The 22,820-nt window shown below is 35.8% G+C and overlaps 1 protein-coding gene across 7 annotated transcripts; it reads right to left on the bottom strand.

Annotated features, from left to right (window-relative positions):
* Positions 1-365: 365 nt before the first annotated feature.
* On the bottom strand, positions 366-21,770 carry LOC144973034 (uncharacterized). Of its 7 annotated transcripts, none has more exons than XM_078914997.1 (7): positions 21,650-21,770; positions 21,179-21,280; positions 9,830-9,955; positions 7,136-7,281; positions 4,888-5,010; positions 4,052-4,145; positions 366-572 (listed from the first exon to the last, which is right to left on the bottom strand). In XM_078914997.1, the coding sequence occupies exons 2-7, from the start codon at positions 21,207-21,209 to the stop codon at positions 454-456; spliced, it is 639 nt and encodes a 212-aa protein (XP_078771123.1). In that variant the 5' UTR covers positions 21,210-21,280; positions 21,650-21,770; the 3' UTR covers positions 366-453. The 7 variants fall into 7 exon arrangements, with proteins under 7 accessions (XP_078771123.1, XP_078771122.1, XP_078771120.1 ...); XM_078914996.1 differs by lacking the exon at positions 21,650-21,770 and adding an exon at positions 21,548-21,625; XM_078914994.1 differs by lacking the exon at positions 21,650-21,770 and adding an exon at positions 21,513-21,601.
* Positions 21,771-22,820: the final 1,050 nt, after the last annotated feature.

The following is a 22,820-nucleotide window of genomic DNA, read 5'->3' as shown; positions in this document are numbered from 1 at the left end:
GTAGGATTACGGGACGTGTGGTTATGTGGTATTGTGGTATGACACTCGCTGGATTCGAATGGCGCATAGTCGAGTCCTTAAAAAAGGCTCTTTACTCACATTTTCTCACCGTGTAAATGAGCCTGGCCGTAAACAGCATTGTCTCTGCCGGGACAAATATTGTAGTATTACCATGTCTCATCCTACACGCTGTGTTGCTGTTTGACCCCTTGTAAACCGCTTTGAGCACGTTGAGCGGATATTGCTCTCTCTTATTTATTTTTTTATTATTTAAAGCTCAAGTAAAAGTGCGACGTCACACATTTGTTAAACACCAAACAATAAACACATACGCACACCAATAAACAGCTTCAAACGCCTAGATATATTATAACATTAACATTGAGCATTTTATTAGTATTTTTCATGAACACATTCAATTACAACTATTTACACGAGATGGGCAGATTGATGTCACGATGGGCAACACTTGTATTGTTTCTTTGGAGGATTATTCGGGATGACTTTGGGGTCGAGAGGATCAGGCTCAGCACACTGGGTTCTGAAAGCACCGGCATCTATTATTTTTATGGCTGGTGTTTTTTAGAAGAGAAAATAATCGAATTAATTTCTTTTAAAGTCATTACATATAGGAACTGTGTTTTCAGTCCACCAGTGGACTGAAAACACAGCTGTGTATTCAGTCCACCGGAAATAAAAATATTTAAAAAGGATCAAATATCGTCGATACTTACCTTAGTCAATACCGGCGACATTGATGCTTAGCCTATTGTAGGTCATAAATGGACAGGCATAGAATTTATGGCAATTTGACGGCTTAATAATATCATTTACAGCGTTTTATTTACTCTCGGAAAGTCTTGATTGAGAGTTGCACGAATTCGGCGCCCGAATTTATTACAGTGGCTACCAGATAGCCATTGGCCTGACCAATTTGACCAAAATTACTACAGAGAATAATGTTTCTATATTTATTTTTAAATTAACATTTACATCTATTTTTAATTTTTCCGAGTCCGTTAGAATTTTTGTGATTATCAAAACCGATGATTTTTCCAAGGAGATCAGAGTTTAAGTATTGTTTGCCCGAGTTAGGTTCAATTTGGTCGCTTTTCACATCGATCACTGGCCTCGACCACGCCTGTACCCCCCCCCCCCCCCACCGCCCCGGGCATATTGACTTTGTCTTCTTCCAACATCCTTTTCTTTCAAAATCATCGCTTGTCCTTTGTCTTGTAGGGCTAGTCTATTGTTCATTGTCTATCATGTCTTGTAAAACTCGCGGATTTTTTTTTACTGGTATCCCACTTCTTCCATTCTACTAGCCCTAAAATGACCTCAATAAGCGCCATCAAACCTTTAAAAACAATAGAGTCCTTAAAAGAACGTAGAGTACATATACATATATCTATTTTTAATGTTTCCGAGTCCGTTAGGGTTTTTGTGATTATCAAAACAGATGATTTTTCAAAGGAGATCAAAGTTTTAGTATTGTTTGCCCAAGTAAGGTTCTATTTGGTCACTTTTCACATCGATCACTGACCTCGAGCACGCCTGTGTTTTTGAATGGTATTGGTATCCCATTTCTTCCTTTCTACTAGCCCTATCTATCTTTCTCTCTATCTCTAAGCTCTCCCGCCCCCCCCCCCCCCCCACTCTCTCTCTCTCCCTCTCTCTCTCTCTCTCTCTCTCTCTCTCTCACACACACACACACACACTCTCTCTCTCTCTCTCTCTCTCTCTCTCTCTCTCTCTCTCCCTCGCTCTCTCTCTCTCTGACGTTCCCTCAAACATATTCAAGACCTTATAACTATAAAGTTGTTCTCTTAACAGTTTTTTGTTTTGTTTTGTTTGTTTTTTTTTGTTTTTTAAAATTTTTATTTAATTTTTATTTTGTTCGTTTTTCTCCTGACTCATATTGTTACGTACAAGGAATACACATGGCAATAAATTTTGACGTCTCCACTGTGTTCTAAATAAAAATAATAATATTAAAAGCGAGTGAAAATAAATAAATAAAAAATGTTAAATGTCGTTCAAATTTCTAAAGGCACCAGGAATGGTGTCAACGTGTTGAAGTTGAAAATTAAGAATGTTTTGCCAAGGGAGTACAAAAAAAGAAAGAAAGAAAGAAAGAAAATATTATGCCGAGAAAGGAGCGCGAACACCTAAATCACCCCACCCTGGTTTACAGTTACGCTGTGCTAAAACAGCCGGCCACCTTGCCTTCTCGCGCTCGGTCAAACAGTTTAGCCCGTATAGTTATAATCTTTTCCGTTGGACTGAATACACAGCTGGTGGACTGAAAACACAGTTCCTTACATATATCGTTATGGTCGTTAAACACCACGATGTTATATTGAGGATTTTTAACAGTGAAATTATGGGTCAAGGGACAAGATTAGATGGGCACATTTTTTTAATGGTGTGATTGAGTCATCCTAGCAATATATGATGCTGAAGTATCATCTGCAACAGGAACATAATATCATATATCATCCTTATATCACCCATGTTTATCAACAATTACAGAGCAATATAGTTGATTTTTATTAGCAAATTTGAAACCCCTCACAGTCGCATCACCAAGCAGCGAAACATTCCACCAAGAGGAATAATGAAAATGTTGCTACTTGAAGCTCGAAGGAAATAATAATTGAAATGTAAGCTCCAATTAACACAGTATCTGCCGTCGTTTAATTGGAGCTTACATTTCAATACTTATCGTTATTTCTGAGACCAAGAGGGCAAATCAAATCATATATATTTAGACTTGCATCCATTCAATAATTCGAGATCTCAATCAACTGGCCACTGAATGTCTCATCTTGCTGTTCTCGTACTTAAGAAGCTTACAGACTCGCAGATTGGCGGCACAACTGTTCTTCAAGGAGAGATAGCTCTTATTGTTTGACCATTAGGGATTGTCCGTGTTACTCCTGAGAGAGACACACACCCCGCCCCTCAGGATTTTCCCTTTTACATTTATGTTTTAATGTTTGTATTTAATTTTTTTTTTGTCAGCCATTTCTAAGTAGCTTTCATGGTAGGATAATAGGGTAAGGAAAAAGGTGTGAGGGCGGAAGGGGGGGGGGGGTTGTCACAGAAACGGTCGCTTGACTCAAAAGCAAAGAAACCAGTATCAGTCCAAACTGACCCCTTGGTCCACTCAGTAATGATTGATTATCTAGTAAATCTATCATGCGGGGGAAAAAATGATGTGTTTCTCTTTTGTAATAATTGTACCAAAGCTGCTGATTATCATTACTTTGGAATATTACCATTGAAATTACAGTAAAACCTCACCACATTGCTGCTCGTTGTGTCGGCCTACTTTTTTCAGAGAGATTTTTTATCTTTATGGAAACAGCTAAAGCCTTTAAATGGCGATTACAATCTTTATAACAAGAGTGAAAAAATGGTTCGTTATACGTACTTCCAAAATAATTGTTTTAAATTCATCATTGCTTTGCTCAAATACTATATTTAGGTACTAATGATCTCAGTTTGTTGCGTTTTTATAATCATCTGTCCTGGGTTTTAAACTTTTTAACATATTTCCGGAGTGATAAGGCCTGGCTATTCTGTTTCGTTTCTCATCCAGTTAGAGGCTATAATTCTAAATGCCAATGACTTATTAAACTGCTTTACAACGCAAAGCCTACTTCGTTTAGTGCATATATATTGCACTCCTCATATACGCTCCCCGTATACACTCAAGATCATAAATTTGTGTACACATTTTAAATCATTCTTATTTTCTTATAAATTAACCGAGCCTTATGAAATTTCACTGAGATATGAATAGGATTCATCGTTCACGTGTTTAACAATTTTTTGTTTTTGTAAATAATGATGTCCACGTTCTGTTATAAGACTTTTGTATGCCGCTCTAAACAGGAAGTGTGTACAATTAAAATTTCTGTATCCACGTTTACGTTGATAAATTCTAATGCTGAAAAACAGTTTAAAATAAGTAATTTATCATTTCACGTATAGGCAAGGCCCAGTACGTGACGATATAATGAGGTTTGAATAGATTGTAAAATACCTGTTTCATGAAAAAGACTTTCAACATTCTGTGACGTTTTAGCCGATGTTTCAAAATACTGCATGCCGTAATGGTCAGCCAGCCCTTTAGCATCCTGGAGGAAAATAGCATGAAAGTAATATTATGAATGTTCTGGCCGCACAGTCCGCTGCAATACTACACAAACTCAGATCAAAACAATGATGATGATGATGATGATGATGATGATGATGATGATGATGATGATGATGATGATGATGATGATGATGATGATGATGATGATGATGATGATGATGATGATGATGATAATAATAATAATAATAATAATAATAATAATAAGGTACATTTACGAGTATATTGCGCAACTTATCCCCATATATATATATATATATATATATATATATATATATATATATATATATATATTTATATATATATATATAATATATACATATATATGCAAAAATACAAGACTTGTCCATATTGCTAAAGGAATAATTATTTAGACACGCTTTGGTTACGAATTTCTAAGCTAAATGGTAAGCTATTCTGGAACGCGAAAAAGTTTTCTCTCGTGCTTTTAGTCTGATTCTTGTGACTTTCAATTTCCAGACGTCATTTGAAAATCTCAGCTCTCTTGCAGGCTCAGGGTCAGATTCAAGATCTTGAAGAAACGCATTGTCGCCACATTAAATAGACGAATGCACCGTGCATAGAGGGGGGCAGATAAGATGTAAGATGAAAAGGTTTAAATTAAGGAAAAATCAAGACCAAAATGAACGAATAAAAAAATATAAATTAATCAAAATTCTTTATAAAACGGCCCTGCTCCTCGCCAGAGCACAACATCAACTTACAGATTCCTTGACTTGTCTGTGTCTGTCCAATTTGTTCCCGACCAAGACCATGACTAGATTCTCATCTGTAATGTTTTGTTTGACAAAGTCAACCCAGAAATCTCGGATTGACAAAAATGTAGCCTGAAATTTGAAACAGCTTTTATTATAGAAATCGATACTCCGTTCAATTGAATTATTCTTCTGCGTCACTAGAATAGAAGAAAACAATTAATTTAATTTTCTTTATACCAAAAGTGCTTTTTAAGCCGTAATGCAAATTAAAAATAATATTCTGCAAAATGAATAATGTACATGTCTAAAAGATCAAAAAGCATAAAATGTCATTTGCGTATTAAATTCGACAGTTTATATGAGATAACTTTACTTTTAAGTCATTTAATTTCGATCCGAATGATTAATAGGCGATCATATCTCTTTTCCTTACTTCCTCATATACTTGTTCTCTTAATAAATGTGGTTTTCTGCTAGTGCCTTGAGGCTGAACGAATTGTTTTTGCCAAAATCTATGGTTGAGATTAATTTTCGCTGAGAGAGAGAGAGAGAGAGAGAGAGAGAGAGAGAGAGAGAGAGAGAGAGAGAGAGAGAGAGAGAGAGAGAGAGAGAGACCGCCCAGAAGCTTCGTCACAACGCACCGTTCAACTAGATGTTCTGCGGTTTCGGGCTGTTGACCACAACGGGTACATGTTGGACAGGTGGCAAGCCCCCACTATTATTGAAGTGAGCGTGCCGTTAAGCAGGTTCTCGACTGAAACCGATTAGCTGCCACCCGATGTCTCCTATTGCTGGTGGGAATACTTCTCCCCCCAGCTTCGAGGAATCGATGTCCCCGCCCCCTTTAGGGATTGAATTCGCCCAAACGGACTTCCATCTCGTATATGCAGCTATGTCCGAAGTCAGGGAAGCTACGTACAAGGGTTGCCAGGGCTTATATCTGCTCGAAACAGGGGCACCGTCTATTATGCGCTTGAGAGAGATATCCTAGCATTGCCAGCGTTCCCGACACTATATTATACATGGACTTGCGAAGTTTTACATCTCTTCTTCTCGGCGATGGTCCTAACATAGCATTTGTGTGAGACTTTGATTTTCTTTCTTTCTTTGGATACATTCCTTTTGTCCTGTTCCCCCCCCCCTCTCTCTCTCTCTCTCTCTCTCTCTCTCTCTCTCTCTCTCTCTCTCTCTCTCTCTCTCTCTCTGGCTATTCATTATTGTTGTCTCTGGTGACCCATCGACGGTTAATTGTTCCCTTTGACTACATGCTGATATAACACTAGAGCACCGCCAATACAATATATGTACTTCTCAAATCTTATCCCTCTAAGATGATGATGTTTTAAAGAATATAATTAACACAACCTTTATTCTCTAGTATGCTTTTTGGGATTTAGTGGTTGTTTTATGCACGTTATTTATTGTACACATGGAATAATCTCATTTTCATGTTATTATTTTTTCTACTTTCTACTTCGTTGTTGTTACCAACATGTAGATGTTTGTATATAAAATACAATTCACAAATGATCCTCAGTCGTTTACCATATTAAACAAAACTCTTAATAGGATAATGGCCATTTAGAATTTTAAAATTTGTGGATGCCTTCATTGGTTTGAATTAGCAATGCTTTGATTTGGGGAAGGATATGTTAATCTTTTCACTACTGTCTCTATCGATTCAATAGAGACTTACCATTATCTATTATGAAACATAACTGACGATCCACATCATTGTAGAATATAGTTTTTGAGCGGAGACAACACTGGTTCACACCAATGGGACCTCTGAATTGTCTAACTCCAATATGGACAACGAAAATCTATGTAAAAAAGCCTTTCATAAGTGATTGCTGCCAGGGTGACTTGGTAAGGGATTCAAACTAGGGACCATTTTCTTTAACTCTCTCCTCACCAGCCATTTTTAGAATTTCACCCAAAACTTCACACCCATCTAACACAAAAATAGACTTCTCTTACTCAAAAAAAAAAAAAAAAAAAAAAAAAGTAACAAGTGCATTCTATACAGATTATTGTTTAGCAAAATGAGCTCTACAACACGGTGGTTAGTATTTATAGCTGTATTCAAAGCATTGCTTTAAATTTTGTGAAGTCCAAGAGAAATCAGAATGAGAAAATTGTCGGTTACATCGTAACGAATGTGACGATTTTCCTATGGGTGGTAAGGAGAGGGTGAAGTTGATGGACATGCTACTACTACATACGCCACATGCGCAACGGCAACAAAACGTACCCTTTCCGACAGGTCAAAGACAAATAATGCACAGGCAGCGTCTCGTAGAAAATGTGGCAGCATTGACCGGAATCTTTCCATTCCTGCTGTGTCCCAAATCTGCATCGTCAGTGGCGGCTCTTTCAGCGTCTTGGCCATGAATGTACCTTATGATAATAATAATAATAATAATAATAATAATAATAGATCTTTATTGTCCATCAATATGGCAATTTGTCATTTAGTTACACTTGTTATAACGTTAAACGATAACTGTATCATTGAACAAATATTTCACTCCTACTGATTTTCTCTCTCTCTCTCTCTCTCTCTCTCTCTCTCTCTCATTCTCTCTCTCCATCTCTCTCTCTCTCTTTCTCTCTCTCTCTCTCTCTCTCTCTCTCTCTCTCTCTCTCTCTCTCTCTCTTCCTCTCTTTCTTTCACACGTGCGATATACACAACATAAACATATTCATTTCGTTTCCAATTTGTTACAATTGTGGCAATTCGACACCAAAAATTATCATCATTATCAATTGGTCAGTTAATCTTACATTAAATAAATTAATCAGTTAATCAGTCAACGAATCAATCCTTGGTTTTTCTGTACCATATAAAATATTCAAAATTTTTATTGCTGATGGAACGAACGTTGATTTATACTTGTTAGTTCTACATTTAATCTGACAAAACCTTCTCCCAGATGGTAAAAGACTAAATTCATGGTATAAAATATGTTTTTTATTGTTGGTAATTGAGAATGCTTTCCTTTCTATTGCTTTTCCATGAATTCTTTCTACTCCATCAAGAAGATGGTTTATTATTTTTGATGCCTCTTTGATAGATTTTGAAATTTTTGATTTATCTTTAAGTCGGCATCCTCCAAACCATGTGGTGCAGCCAAACGCAATTACACTTTTAATCAATGAGTCATAAACTCTTAACATAGTTTTCTTCCTTACTTGAAATGTTCTCAATTTCCTTAGGATGTATAATCTTTGGGCAACTTTCCTAGATATTATATTAATATGTTGAGAGAAATTGAGGGAACTATCAATGGTTTTTCCTAAATATTATGAGATGGAAGTTTAGAAAAAATATACATCTTTGTCAATATACGTAGACTGCTTTTTTGCCTTTATAATAGGAGGAATAGATTAAATTCTTTTTAAAAAAATTAAAAATTAAAGAAGATTATGATATGTATTAGGACCAAAGCGGCCGAGTTCATAAACCATTGGACAGTTAATCACGAAGGAGGTCAAGGAGTCTCATCCTCACTGTCACACAACGATGATTCACATTTATTTTATTAAAGTTTTATTTTAGTAAGAATGGAATTCATCTCACTTCATTTATATTTCGGTAGGCTAAGAAAAACGTTACCTTCTAATATCAAATTATCATTCCTTTAAAACCCCTTTCTTTGAATAATTTCAAATTAACGAATACTTTTATTTCTATCTTCAAAAGCTGATTGATTTAATCTTCCTCATTAACTTCTCTCATAACCTATGCCTTGACGGCCAGACCATTCGACTCCTCATATCACTTATATTTTAAAGATTTATATCTTGCTATCGGGACTTGATGGAAAACTCCATTATTTGATTCCACTATCAAGACCCCGGAACTTCATTGTTCACCTTTGCCAGCCACAAACTGTCAGGATTATCGTCTTCGGATGTTGATGAATATGTCCTCTGTCTGGAAGTAGGACCTCACAACATCATCCCCAGGATCACAGAAGTTACGTAATATTATTATGTTATCATTTGTAACTGTGACACACACACACACACACACACACACACACACACACACACACACTCATAGCTGTCCGTTTAATTGACATGATGAGAAGTTGATCAACTCAAAATTTATGATTATGATTCAGGTGTTGTCAATTTCTATTGTCTTAATAGACAATATATGTTTATTGACTTCGTAAGAGAACTCCGCTGAGCTTTTTATTTGGGCAAGGGGCACGGAAAGTTACTTTCTGCATTTAATATCTTCATATATTTCTCTCACTTATCGTAGAATTATTTCCCAATATGAAGAGCGGAAAATGGTTGATATAAATTTTAAGAAATTCATTGTATTCAAAATAATGAGAGAAACCATTAACGGGTATCGATTCAATGCAAGTACACTCCCACCTAATTGCCATACCGGAAGGTTGACACAGAACCAACGCGTCAGAAATTATGGTGTCTGTTTCATTCCTCCCCTCACTCCCTCCACCTTCTTTCTCCCTCCTCTCATCATCTGACTTCTCCCTCCTCTCTCCTCCATTTTTTCTCATGGCCTTTATAAAAAAGAAAAAAGAAAAAACAAACAACAAACAAACAAAAACGTACAAACCCTATCCTATCATACCAAAATGCGCCCACATACATCCTTTCACGCACCATAGATAGCACTCAAATGAACACCAACACTACAGATTTATCTTCTATACAAGTACAAGCAAGACCCAACTGATGAGGCGCTTGGGTGTAGAAACGGCCGCCTTGGATGCACGTGAGTTGATTTATTTTACTCATATATATATATATATATATATATATATATATATATATATATATATATATACTCCATACTAATCAAGTTTTAAGATAATTGTAGGATTATGAATAAAGATACACTCATTAAGTAATGACCTTTGACCTCGTGATGATGGAGATGACGTTGATGATCAAACTAACTCACCTCCACATGACACGGAATAATTCTCTTGGAAATGACCAGTGACGAAGACCCTTGCAAGTGACGTTTTACCAACAAACATGTCTCCAACCAACACACACTTCGTTTTGGGTCCAGCCGACATTACCACTGGGAGAAAAATTTAAAATTAAAATGTAATTTATATTGGTAGAAAAAGCTATCTAGCCCAAGATTGACATTATTGAGACAGAGTAGACTTTACGTGTCGCAGTGACAAGACTGGGGGGGGGGGGGGGGGTAGCCTAATCTTAAATTTGAACACAGATAACGATGCGGTGAAAGATTTCAGTATATTCCTGGAATGGACTTGATACAATCCGAGAGGAACATACATAGATTTAAATACAAACCCAGCCTTAGCAACGAACCCGACTCCATGCGAGTTGCTTAGAAGTCACAAATACTTGAAAGTTATCACGAAGAACTAGATATAGATAGATAGATAGATAGATAGATAGATAAATAGATAGATAGATTACATACATGCATGCATACACACATACATACACATACATACATACATACATATCAAAATTGTTTATTTCAGGAAATATACATGATAATGTAACAAGGGTAACATATTCATTGACATAATACCATTTCCTAAAATAATGTACAATGTATAGAGCTGGAGTATTAATTTGAACAGTGAAGTTTCAGACTGCCACAGAATGTCCCAGAGGTAATAATGATATTAGTGTTGATGACGATGATAATGATGATGATGATGATGAAGACGATGATGATGATGATGAAGACGATGATGACAATAACAGTGGTGGCTATGGCGGTGATGGAGACGACGACAATGAGAGTAACGGTAGCAATGATATTAATAATAATAACAACAACAATCATAATAATAACAATAATAATAATAATAATCCCTATCACTATAATAATAATAATAATAATCATGTTGATAATTGTGGTGATGATAACAACAGTACTAATAATTACGATGATGATAATAATGACAATAATAATAATAATAATAATAATAATAATAATAATAATAATAATAATAATAATAATAATAATAATAATAATAATAATAGTAATAATAATAATAATAATAATAATAATAATAATAATAATAATAATAAATAAACAGTAATGAAAAATTAAATCGATTATTACAATCATATACAAATTGATATATTTGGAATATTTGACAAATAGATGGATACATATAGATAGAGGGATATATAAATAGACACATATCTATATTATTACATATGTAGTGCTACTAATTATGATGAATTTTACATACATACATACATACATACATACATACATACATACATACATACATACATACATACATGCATACATACATACATACATACATACATAAATACATACATACATATCATCATACATACATACATACATACATACATACATCACATACAATACATACATACATACATACATACATACATACATACATACATACATACATACATACATACATACAAACAACGTAATTCTGATAAAGTCAACACTGACGGACCAGAAAGGTTGGTTGACTTAATGAAACACACTAAAGAACAGCAAAATTTGGGATCAACAATAGGTGTTGACTTTAAGTTTTAAGTAGAGATTAACTTCATGCGAATTCTACTCAAGATAGATTGCAGATAATATAATTTAGGCGGAACATCAGCCATATGGGCGGCCTTGGAATAATTCATGAGTGCGGGGTTTTTTTCTTCTTCGGAGATTAGGTAAATCGCCATGACATTTTTAGTGTAACCATTAGAGACCGCGGTCCAAGTCGAACTCAATCTCGTATTTAATTGACTTCCCTGTGGAATCTGAGTGCAAAGGTGGCCATGATTTTAATTGGCGTGTACTTGGGGCATTGTCCATTACGCATCTGATATGGGTTACTGTCATAGCAAAGTAGAGAGGGCATTGGTTACTGCGCATTTCCTCTTTAATTTGTAAAACCAGCTATCGTTCAGAACATCTGCGGGGGTGGGGCGTCGCACAACTCTTTGGGGGTGCCGATAGTGTTCCTGACACTATAACTATAACTACCCTGTAAAGATTCACAGCGAAGGGCCTACGTCCTCAGAAGCGGCTGACAGGGGCCCTAAGCAGATCCTTCTAACTCCTCTATCTCCCGGGAATGGACCCGATAGGTAAGACTAGATGAGCGTAACCTCAGACACTTTGAAGAATATTATGATCTGATAGAGAGAGGCTTATTGGCTCTGTACCAGCGACGGAAGTCCTAACTCTGTACTGGTAAGATGAGGCTTTGGGTGTCTGACAACAGACCTGTCTCTTGACAGCCTCTGTGTATCAATGGGGAATTGCGGGGACGTCCAATTGCACTCTTTGTTGTAACGTTCAAGAGACCGCAGAGCATAACATGATTGATGATTAAATCATAACGCGAATGCTAATCGGGTTCTAGACGGTTCGTGACCGCGGAAAAGTTGTCATCTTAGTGTGCTGCTGTCTTAGTGAAAGTTCTATTCTCCACGAGTATCTCCGCTGTCACTGTCATTGTCTAAATACGGATCATAGTTGATATAGGTAGACTTGGGGAGATCACTCGAAACTAATTACGAACGGACTAAATAATTGCCAATGAAGTTGAACATGTCAATACGATATACATTACTCCTCCAATCTTTTCTCAATATGGCAAACCAAATTGATGGGTCAAATAGTTATACCAAAGGCAGCATATCCAGAAAAATAAATTCAAAAAATGAATTCAATTTTGATTGATAGTTCAGTGAGGTATATATAAATATATACAGCGGCGTGGCATGCTTACAGTATAAAGTGGTGCCAGACGAAAATGACTTACACATGCTACATGTGTAAATATAAAAGAAAGAAAAAAAAAACTTACATACTTGTAAAGTAAATTTGCATGGTGATGTTTCTATTCCTGCAAATCTTTTCAATAGTTTGTTTATATAAATCACGAACGAATATATTGATTGGAGTTTGGAAACTGAGGGAAATGGCTAAAGGGACACATGCAGACATTGAATGTCAATCGAACAAAGGGTAATTTCAAAACTTACAAAGCGTAAGAATGTAAACAGCCCATGGCCTATTAAAAGAGTACTGTAGTTACGTCATGAAACAGCCCCATTCCACTTCGGAAATCAAACATGACACCATACAAGATCTCTCTCTCTCTCTCTCTCTCTTCTCTATCTATCTATCTATCTATCTATCTATCTATCTATCTATCTATCTATCTATCTATCTATCTACCTATCTGTGTGTGTGTGTGTATGTGAGATGAAATAGCACACACACACACACACACACACAAAGTCAAACACGCATATTCACGCGAAGACCATGCATTTAGCATATAGCATCACTATCAAGAAATGTTTGACTTAACTCGTTCACATTCCTTCATATCAATTTTTGCAGCAATAATAATAATAATAATGATGATGATGATGATAATAATAATAATAATAATAATAATAATAATAATAATAATAATAATAATAATAATAATAATAATAATAATAATAATAATAATAATAATAATAATAATAAACAACAATAAATTAATATATACAATAATCACGACACAGAGAGAGAAACAAATGAACTTGTTAATAATCGTGATTTCGATAATAATAAAGATGGTCGAAGTTACCATACTATGACTGGGACGTAAATGACCAACATTAGCTATTTTTCCCCAGTCAAAATTCGAGCCAGGTATTCAATGTGGCAACATTATAGTAATAGCCTTAATGGTGCCAGCAACAATCCGCTCCTTGCAATCGTTTGAGTGGGGAGTGGGGAAATCCAGTCACTCGCTCAGCCATGGTACACAGTCGCTGACAGTCATCAACGGACTGTGTGAATCGGGAGAAAAGCGTGGATAGAAGGCGTTGTGACAGAAAGGGAGTCTGTTTCGCACTGTTGATTAAAGGCGATATATACCATTTCTCAGTTTTATATATTTAAAAAAATGCTGTTATCCATTTTTAAAACACGGATGTGGTGCCAGGCACCATTTGAACCAATAGAGCCACGCCCCTGAATATATATTTCACTTTTGATAAAATTGGATCCAGCAATTCTCAAATTGGCCGCTAAATTGAAAATCCGCCAATTTAACACACGTTTTTCTTGGTTCTTGCCAATCATTATCTTAAGTGGAGACAAGTATTACTATTTATAAACTGTAAACATTAAACGTATCGTTTGAAAAAGAGTTAACATTACATAACGGCTGAGATAGGATGTTATCAAATTAATGTTATTGACTCTCTCAAGCACCATTCCGATATCTATACGCAAATTACATTGTTTTGTTTTGTTTTTAATCACTTACATAATAAACGATATTAGATATCGGTCAAGGACAAGGCATTGTTTTGTTCTGGGCTCGTAAAGATTAATTTTTAAAAATGAACCGAGCTTTTATATATAAACTTGCGCGCAATACCCATTGAACGTGCTCGATGCGCTTTATAAGGGGTACCTAGCCAACAGCAACACTTAAAATGTAGGATAAGACACGGTGCCTTTTATATAATATGATGCAGCGCAAGCCATAGATAACACAGCGTCTGTGGTGCAAGCTGCTCAGCACAGCTCCGCAGCAATCGTTCAATTAAGTGAAGGTCCATATAACCGATTCGTTTGTGACCTCCATTGGAAAAAAAAACTATCAAGATTACATATATCTTTTGCAGTGGCTTTACATTTGTATATAGTAATACAAAGCATCGTTTTATTTCTTTGTGAAAAGCTTTATTTTCTTTCTTCACTACATAATTTAGCATTTCACTTGTGTAGTCAAGATGGTGGGTGAAAGAGAATGGGTGACCCTATATTATAAATTCTCATTCATATGGCACAAATGAATCCTGTTCCACAATACAACATATTTTCAACGCGGCATGCATCGTCAAATGCAAATAAGCCGTTGCATCAATATCTGTATTCCCGTAAGAATGGCAAATGTCTAAAATGCAACGAACATATTACCATATTAAAGGGAATGGATGGTGATAGACCTTAGCCACCGTACACACACACACACACACACACACACACACACATTTAAACAAACACATTGAGTGACCCTTCTCTGAGCGCTGAACTCTAATAAAAAGACGTTTTGTACTTTGTTTTCTTCCATTTAGCAGGTGATTGGAAAATATACTGAGGGGTTTTATAACATATTGTAACATATTGAACTCCGCAAATATACGGAAAATTGGCAACCCTGATATATATATATATATATATATATATATATATATATATATATATATATATATATATATATATATATATTCAGCGGCGTGGCATGCTTACAGTATAAAGTGGTGCCAGACGAAAATGACTTACACATGCTATATTTGTAAATATATAAGAAAGAAAAAAAATTAAAGAAAATACTTACTTACATACTTGTAAAGTAAATTTGCATGGTGATGTTTCTATCCATGCAAGTCTTTTCAATAGTTTGTTTATAGAGTTCACGAACGAATATATTGATTGGAGTTTGGACACTGAGGGAAATGGCTATGGGACACATGCAGAGATTGAATGTCAATCGAACAAAGGGTAATTTCAAAACTTACGTAAAAAAAGCGTAAGAATGTAAACAGCCCCATTCCACTTCGGAAGTCAAACATGACACCATACAAGATCTCTCTCTCTCTCTCTCTCTTTCTCTCTCTCTCTCTCTCTCTCTCTCTCTCTCTCTGTGTGTGTGTGTGATGAACGCGCGCGCGCACGCACACAAAGTCAAACACACATATTCACGCGAAGATCATGCATATTCACATTCCTTCATATCAAATTTTGCATCAAGAATAATAATAATAATAATAATAATAATAATAATAATAATAATAATAATAATAATAATAATAATAATAATAATAATAATGACGACGATGATGATAACAGTCGCTGACAGTCATCAACGGATTGAGATGTCGGTAACAGGGATTTCTTTGAAAACATCACAGGACCGTGAAAGGCCACGAAGAATGCGTTTGATTTACATGACCGCTCATCGGCATCCACAAGCCATAAATGTCACAGTGCCACCTGCCAACGTTCCGGATAAATGGAGTCTTAACGAAATCTTTCCGACAGTACGAGGTACAAGAAAAAAAAAATAAATCCCGGATCTCGCCCTTATGAACGAGATCTCGGTAGTACCGATGCTGCATATCGTTTGAGAGCCTTCAGAAAGGCGGTGTATGTTGTGTAACCTCAAAGAACACGTTGACCGAAAGTGATGAGTGGTTGTGTAACACCAAAAGCCCCGAAGCCTGGACCACAGATTAATGAGAAGGATCTATGGCCTGGACCACGAGGTCTTGTATATAATGGTTGTGTCACTGTCTCAACGCTCGTGAATTAATTAGTAAGGCAGAACTCGCAATCAAAAAACGAAATATGTGTTTTAAACTCTTTTAAATCAAACGAGTGTTCGTCTCATTGAGATGTGGAAAATAATATAAAAATCAAGAAAATCGACCGATAAATGCTGCTAAATAAAAAGCTAAAATAAGCAAATTTTAAAATCAAATTTATTTGTAAAACATTTGATTTTCAACCGATTTTTCTCAAATAAAGACCAATGTTATTTTTTTAAGCTGATTTCAACAATGTGACTTTCATATTCCTCACAATTATATTTTTTACTTTTAGATTTTAGCTATTAGGCCTACTCATACCACGAATGACAAAATTGGTCCACATATAAGTGAGCTATAAATTATTCATAATACTTATTCATAATAAGGGAAATGTTCTTGTGTCTGATTACTTGGAAAGAAAAAAATAATCTTAAAACGTTTGCTAAAGCTCTGAAATCGCTCCAATTAACCAGTAGTATAAATCATATAGACACATTCTATCACCGACAGGCTGTTCCTATAAAGTGGCGTACCAAGAACCGGCTTTAAACTGTATTTCATTTTCTTTCAACGACAGAGACAACGATGTTAAAGTTCGGGTACTCATTCAGCACTGGAGTACGGTGAGAGGTTGTGGGTAAAGAACATGTTCCGAAGACTCAAATATGCGCCGCTCAGGGCGGGACTCAAATTCTGGAACTTCCGGTCCGACGGCGAGGGTCATACCACAAGAAAATATTGTCACACTATAGTACCATATCCACTAAATGTGCTCAAAGCGCTTTACATAGGTCCCAATTCAACAGCAACACTTAACATGTAGGGTAAGACAAGACCCATGTAAAGTGTGTGTGTGTGGGGGAGGGGGGGGGGGGGGTAGTAAATACAATATCACCGTCTCGAATTTTTAGATACCACCACCACCCCCTGATTCAGCTTTCATTTAAATCGTTTTGTTCAGCTCAGCTGTGCGTCAACCTTCAGTTTTCGTATTACATTTCATTTCATCTCATTGTCTCTATATACACCTCTCTCTCCCTCTCTCTCTTTCAAACACACGCACACAAAAACACACCTTGCTGTTTCTCAGTATCTCCCCTCCCCATCCACGCAGTTCCTCCCGTTGCAAATCGACTTCATTATGTAAATGTAAGATCCTAAATAATATATATTTTCTTTTATCTGTTCATCGTCATTATTCATTATCTGCGTGTAACCCGAGAAAGGCCAAATTCGAGACGTTGTTTACTTGGTGTTGTCCCTTTCATATGAATCCCATTCACTCCCTTTATATTTCTCCAGACTTTTTTCAGGGACTAAACTTTGCGCCGCCGAAAGCAGAACTTAAACCAGGGACCTACCGGTCATCTCACAAGACAACAAAGCTAGCTACTCATAAGTAAAAGTACACTAAGTAAGCGGAAGATCGTCGTAAAAAGTGGAAGGGGGATGACAGAGGAACATTATTATTGATTGATCGAAGTTGATTTCACTTAGCTCTTTGTTATTATTTTTGACCGCCAGTTAGTGATTAGTTCTCACTAAAATTTATCAGGATATAAACTTTAAAGGTTACACTCATTATGTTTGGTTAATATATATACATATACACTGTAAAAATGTAAAACAAACCTACAACACTCGACCGTTCACAACCGACCTTATATTATTATGGAAGAGAGCTAAAAAAAATAGGGGAATGCTAACACAATCTCGGGTTTTTGTGGGGATTTTTAGTATTCAAGACGATCTGGCGATAATAACGCTCCGCTCCTCACTAGGACCGTGCTTTAGTCCGGCGGCAACTCTATAATATTTTGGAATGAATGGTTGATGTTGGAGATTAAGGTTTCTAAGTTGTTGAAAAATGCGAAGTTGTTCACTTCTATACCAACGTGATTAACAAGACTCTACATCGACAGTAATACTGCGACTGAGCCAGTTGGTTGAAGGAAGGAAGGAAGGAAGAAAGAAGAAAGGAAGGAATGAATAAAGAAGAAGAAAAAGAAGAAGAAGACTAGGAACGGTGTCCAAGAGTAAGTCTGGAAACCTTCGAGTTTTAATGTTTGAATTAGCGACTTATTCTGTCTTAAGGCTTTATTTCTGGGGAAGGGGGGGGGGGGGGGGGGGGGGGGGGGGGTTCGATAGAGTTGATCATGAAATAGAAATATTATAACTTTAACAAAGCCTTAATAGATTATGAAATGGCAATGTTCTTCTCAAATATTTAAATATCCAGAAACTTACAAATTTCTTTTCCACGCATGGTATTAACGTATCCAGGCGAATTCGAGCCAGCTACAGTGTACCCTACATTATAGATTTTCACTGTACGAAATTACATTGATTGTACGTTACACGAAACAAAACTGATTGTTTGTTCCGTCAATGTTAAAATCTGTACTATGCAATATGAACACCAGAAAAAGAAATATCCTCTTTCGATGATAAAAGCATCACTGATACATATTACACAGCATATATCTAATAACTTATTCCAAGTAATTTCAACCCTTGCTTTTCAGTTCAAAATTTTCAGTATAAACATCCTCATTGTATCTCATAACTATAGATAATACAAAACAAGGTCAAATGAATGTAATGCATAGTTGGTATATTGATTTATTGATTGATTAATTCCGTTACACAAAACAACTTCGAGATCCTCTTACTCCAGTTAAATCCAACACATGTCAAATTAGAAATCGATAAATAATAATTTGTTTATAAGCGGTCCAGTACAAGAAGTGAGCGAACAAGTCACAGGTACCTACGCTGATATCGTCTGACGTTCATAATCTTGTACAACAAAAGATAAAAACTTCCCATCTCATACATGTTTGCTCACAACCCTTCTCTATCCGCCTACATCGCTTTCAAAGATAACATTTTATAAATAACGTAATTTCATATCCGTCACAAGCTTCTTGAATTGACTGTGTTAAACAGAGCGTGTGGTAAGGTTATCAAAAAGGATACTTAGCCTTGCAAAACAGATCTCATAGTTTAGGACTTACCCATTCTCTTCTTGTAAAGAAGTCAGTGGATTTACCCTTTCATGATAGATAAACCATTCATTCATATACAACCATAAATTACCTTTATGTTATATGACGAAACTCTTAATATAAAAATAATGAGAATAATAATAACGAAAAGAATAAAAATAATAACGAAAAGAATAATAATAATAATAATAATAATAATAATAATAATATAATAATAATAATAATAATAATAATCATCATCATCATAAGGAAAAAAAAGTTTATTTTCATCATCAAAAATTAACACCCTTTACATGTTTTATTTTCATTCAGACTAGAGAGATACAACATTACACTCATCTCTTATTTAGAGAGATAGATAGATAGAAAGAGCAAGAGAGAGAGAGAGAGAGAGAGAGAGAGAGAGAGAGAGAGAGAGAGAGAGAGAGAGAGAGAGAGAAACATAAACAAAACTACAAAGACATCACTAACAACTATAATATAATCAAATATGAATAAATTATGGGGCACGCTACACCGACCTGTCAAGGCCACGCTAAACATAAAACTTAAACAAATAAAGAAAAAGAAAGTGGAACCAAAATTGCAGTTAGATCTATTGAGAATTAACGATCATTTTTTAAAAAATGATTACAAGAAATGTGTGAGAGAAAAAAGTGAAAACGACCTCAGATATAAATTGGAGTAGGCTACTGGAATCAAGTATCGAACTGCATCACAGAATCTGCAAGAGATAATTTTCCACGAAAGAAGAAAACTAGAACGCAACATCAGTGAATAAAAAGAAGCTTATTAGAGTTTCAGGCATGAGTGTAAGGGAGCAAATGAAGATTATATTGAACATGAATGTCGCAGAATTGAACGACCAAAACAATCTAACACCAAACAATTCTATCAGTCAGTACAAGATCTAAGTGGAAAACGACCAGCCACTGTAAGAAGATACGTGAAAGACGCAAACGGAAATATATTTATCGACAACAACGAAATTTTGGAACTTTGGGCAGTATACAAAAGATGACAAAAGAGGGGCGTGCATTGATAAAGAAACCTCTACAGAATTGATTGACGCCCTCGACGATATGGGAAAAGACATTCTGACAAAAGCCTTTAACGTCATATTATATGAAAATGGAAAATGGTGTTCTGTCGGCAGCCATTACCCCCCCCCCCCCCCCACACACACACACACAAAACAAAAAAACAAACAGCAACAACAACAGGGAACTATTGATTGTGACCAACACATGTTCTAAGAAGCTAATTTTTTTTCAACAAGATTTAATGAGTCAAAGAGACCTATGCCGCTCTGTAGCTGGAGACAAAAATTCGTATTTCTACGAATTTTTCGTAGTACTAGGCAGGTCTGTGCATTTGATTAGTTTTGTATTTCTTCACTCAAGTCAGTCATAAATGAGTAGGCTTGTCCTAGTTGACTATTTGTTTTGTATAGTTTAGAAACTCTAAAATGGATTTCGTGGGGATGAACAAGCATTTTGCAGAACAAGATCTTAAGTCCATCGAATGCATGACTTTTTAGCAGGCCTGACTGATACGTGCAACCGAAGGTTGTTGTAATGGACAATATGTCAATATGTATTTTGCGTTGGTTTCAGAGTATTTCCATTAGAACAACGAAACCATAAAAATTAGGGTTATAGTTATATATCAGAGCTGCAAATAAGTTCACCTATATATAAATCAATAACAGTAAACAGCCTAGAATTGTTTTTTAAACACAAAAAATAAACGGTAAAACACCAGAAAACCAACAACAAAAAACCCCAATGCTATGCGCTGTTAAATAATTTAAATAAAGAGATATGTAAAAAATAATCATTTATATACCTACATCGTCATAGCCATAATCATAGGAGTGTGACTATCGATCACTTTTTAGTGTTTGATAAATTAGAAGAAAAATTACTTACGTCTGCTGGAACCTCCGAAAAACTTGTCCATGAATAAGATGTTGGCCCTGTTTTTATTATGGACCTTTTATTATCGTTTTTTTTTTAATGATTATTATTTTTCTTTTTGGTGTTAATGATTATGATTGACGAAAGTAGACGTAAAAAATAAAGTTTAAAGAACAAAAAAAAAAAAAAACAAAAAAAAACTAACAAAAAAAAAAAACACAACAAAAAACTCTACACACAAAAACAAAAACAAAAACAAAAAAATATATATAGCAAAAAATTATATGATAATATTTCAAATATTAATGCTAGCCACAAAGACAAAATGTTATGACGGTAGTCCAACCAAGAATCACAGGAAATAAAATCTCATTCGCTAACTTAAATGCCAGCATAAAAAGAGAAGGTCGCCCGTGCACTCTAGATGGACATTTCAAATTTCTTTGTGTATCCATGTGTGTAGCAAGCACGTGTGTGTCATACATGTGGTAACCACCAAGAGTCTCCTGAGTTGGGATCTTTGGGGGGTGGCAAACAAATAAACGCAATCTTGGTCAATTAGCACACAATAGACATGCCACTCTGTCCCCTTCCTCGTGGACACACATTGCAATAAACACTTGTTTGATGCTCGTATCCGTCTGCAATAACATCCTTCTTCTCTAAACAGGCGTCATAATAAACACCCTCGAGACAAATTAGCCAGTGGTTGGATATCGTTGCACTGACAATGGACATTACGTGTGCCTACCCGTAAGAGGGTACATAAAAGTTCTAATACGTTGTGTATTCATTGTAGTTTGCATTTATTGATTCAACAAAGACCACAATTAAGTACAATTAATTACATTAGTTACTTCTCCTTCCCTCCATCCTTACTCCCGCTACCTCTTCTTCCCCCTCTTTACTATTTCTCTGCCTACCCATCCCCTCCTCCTCCTCTTCCTCCTCCTCCCCCCATCTCCCATTCTTCTTCTTCTTCTTCTTCTTCTTCTTCTTCTTCTTCTTCTTCTTCTTCTTCTTCTTCTTCTTCTTCTTCTTCTTCTTCTTCTTCTTCTTCGCTTAGGAAGAGGAGGAGGAGGAGGAGGAGGAGGAGAAGTAGAAGACATGAGTTATAGCTATAATAGTACTCGATTTCAATGTAATTTAAAATAAATAATAGAGATAGCAGTAATAGCAACAACAACAAGAACAAGAGCAGCAGCAGTAGTTGTAGTTGAAGTAAAAGTAGTAGTAGTAGTAGTAGTAGTAGTAGTAGTAGTAGTAGTAGTAGTAGTAGTAGTAGTAGTAGTAGTAGTAGTAGTAGTAGTTCATATAACATCCGGATCTCAGCGCTTAAATTGTAAATTACATTGGCTTAAACACACAAACATATACACACAAAACACACACACACACACACACACACACACACACACCATAGACGAGAGCACAGCACAACACAAACCAGACACCTATCTCTGGTATGCAGTAGGTAATTGTAGTGACGGTGGTGGTAGTAGCAGCAGCAGCAGCAGCAGCAGTAGTAGTAGTAGTAGTAGTGGTGGTGGTGGTGGTGGTAGTAGTAGTAATAGTAGAATTTTATGATCTATTGTATCCAACGCGTTCTCAAGTCGAGGAGCAAAAGGATCACTTTGCCATTGAATGAGCAGAC

The sequence above is a fragment of the Berghia stephanieae genome, chromosome 5, assembly GCF_034508935.2.
Source record: "Berghia stephanieae isolate SIO BIC M18660-M18661 chromosome 5, UCSD_Bste_1.3, whole genome shotgun sequence".
Lineage (NCBI taxonomy): Eukaryota > Metazoa > Mollusca > Gastropoda > Nudibranchia > Aeolidiidae > Berghia > Berghia stephanieae.
Note: the sequence above shows the minus strand (reverse complement) of the source record. Positions and strands in the feature narration are given on the sequence as shown.

Excerpts from the sequence above, each read along its gene's own strand:
- LOC144973034 (XM_078914992.1), bottom strand. The coding sequence starts at position 19,077 with ATGTATGAGATGGGAAGTTTTTATCTTTTGTTGTACAAGATTATGAAC. Across the intron at positions 9,956-19,013 it reads GAACGTCAGACGATATCAGC|TGGTAATGTCGGCTGGACCC; the intron begins GTAGGTACCTGT and ends TTTTTCTCCCAG. Across the intron at positions 4,146-4,887 it reads ACAGACAAGTCAAGGAATCT|GATGCTAAAGGGCTGGCTGA; the intron begins GTAAGTTGATGT and ends ATTTTCCTCCAG.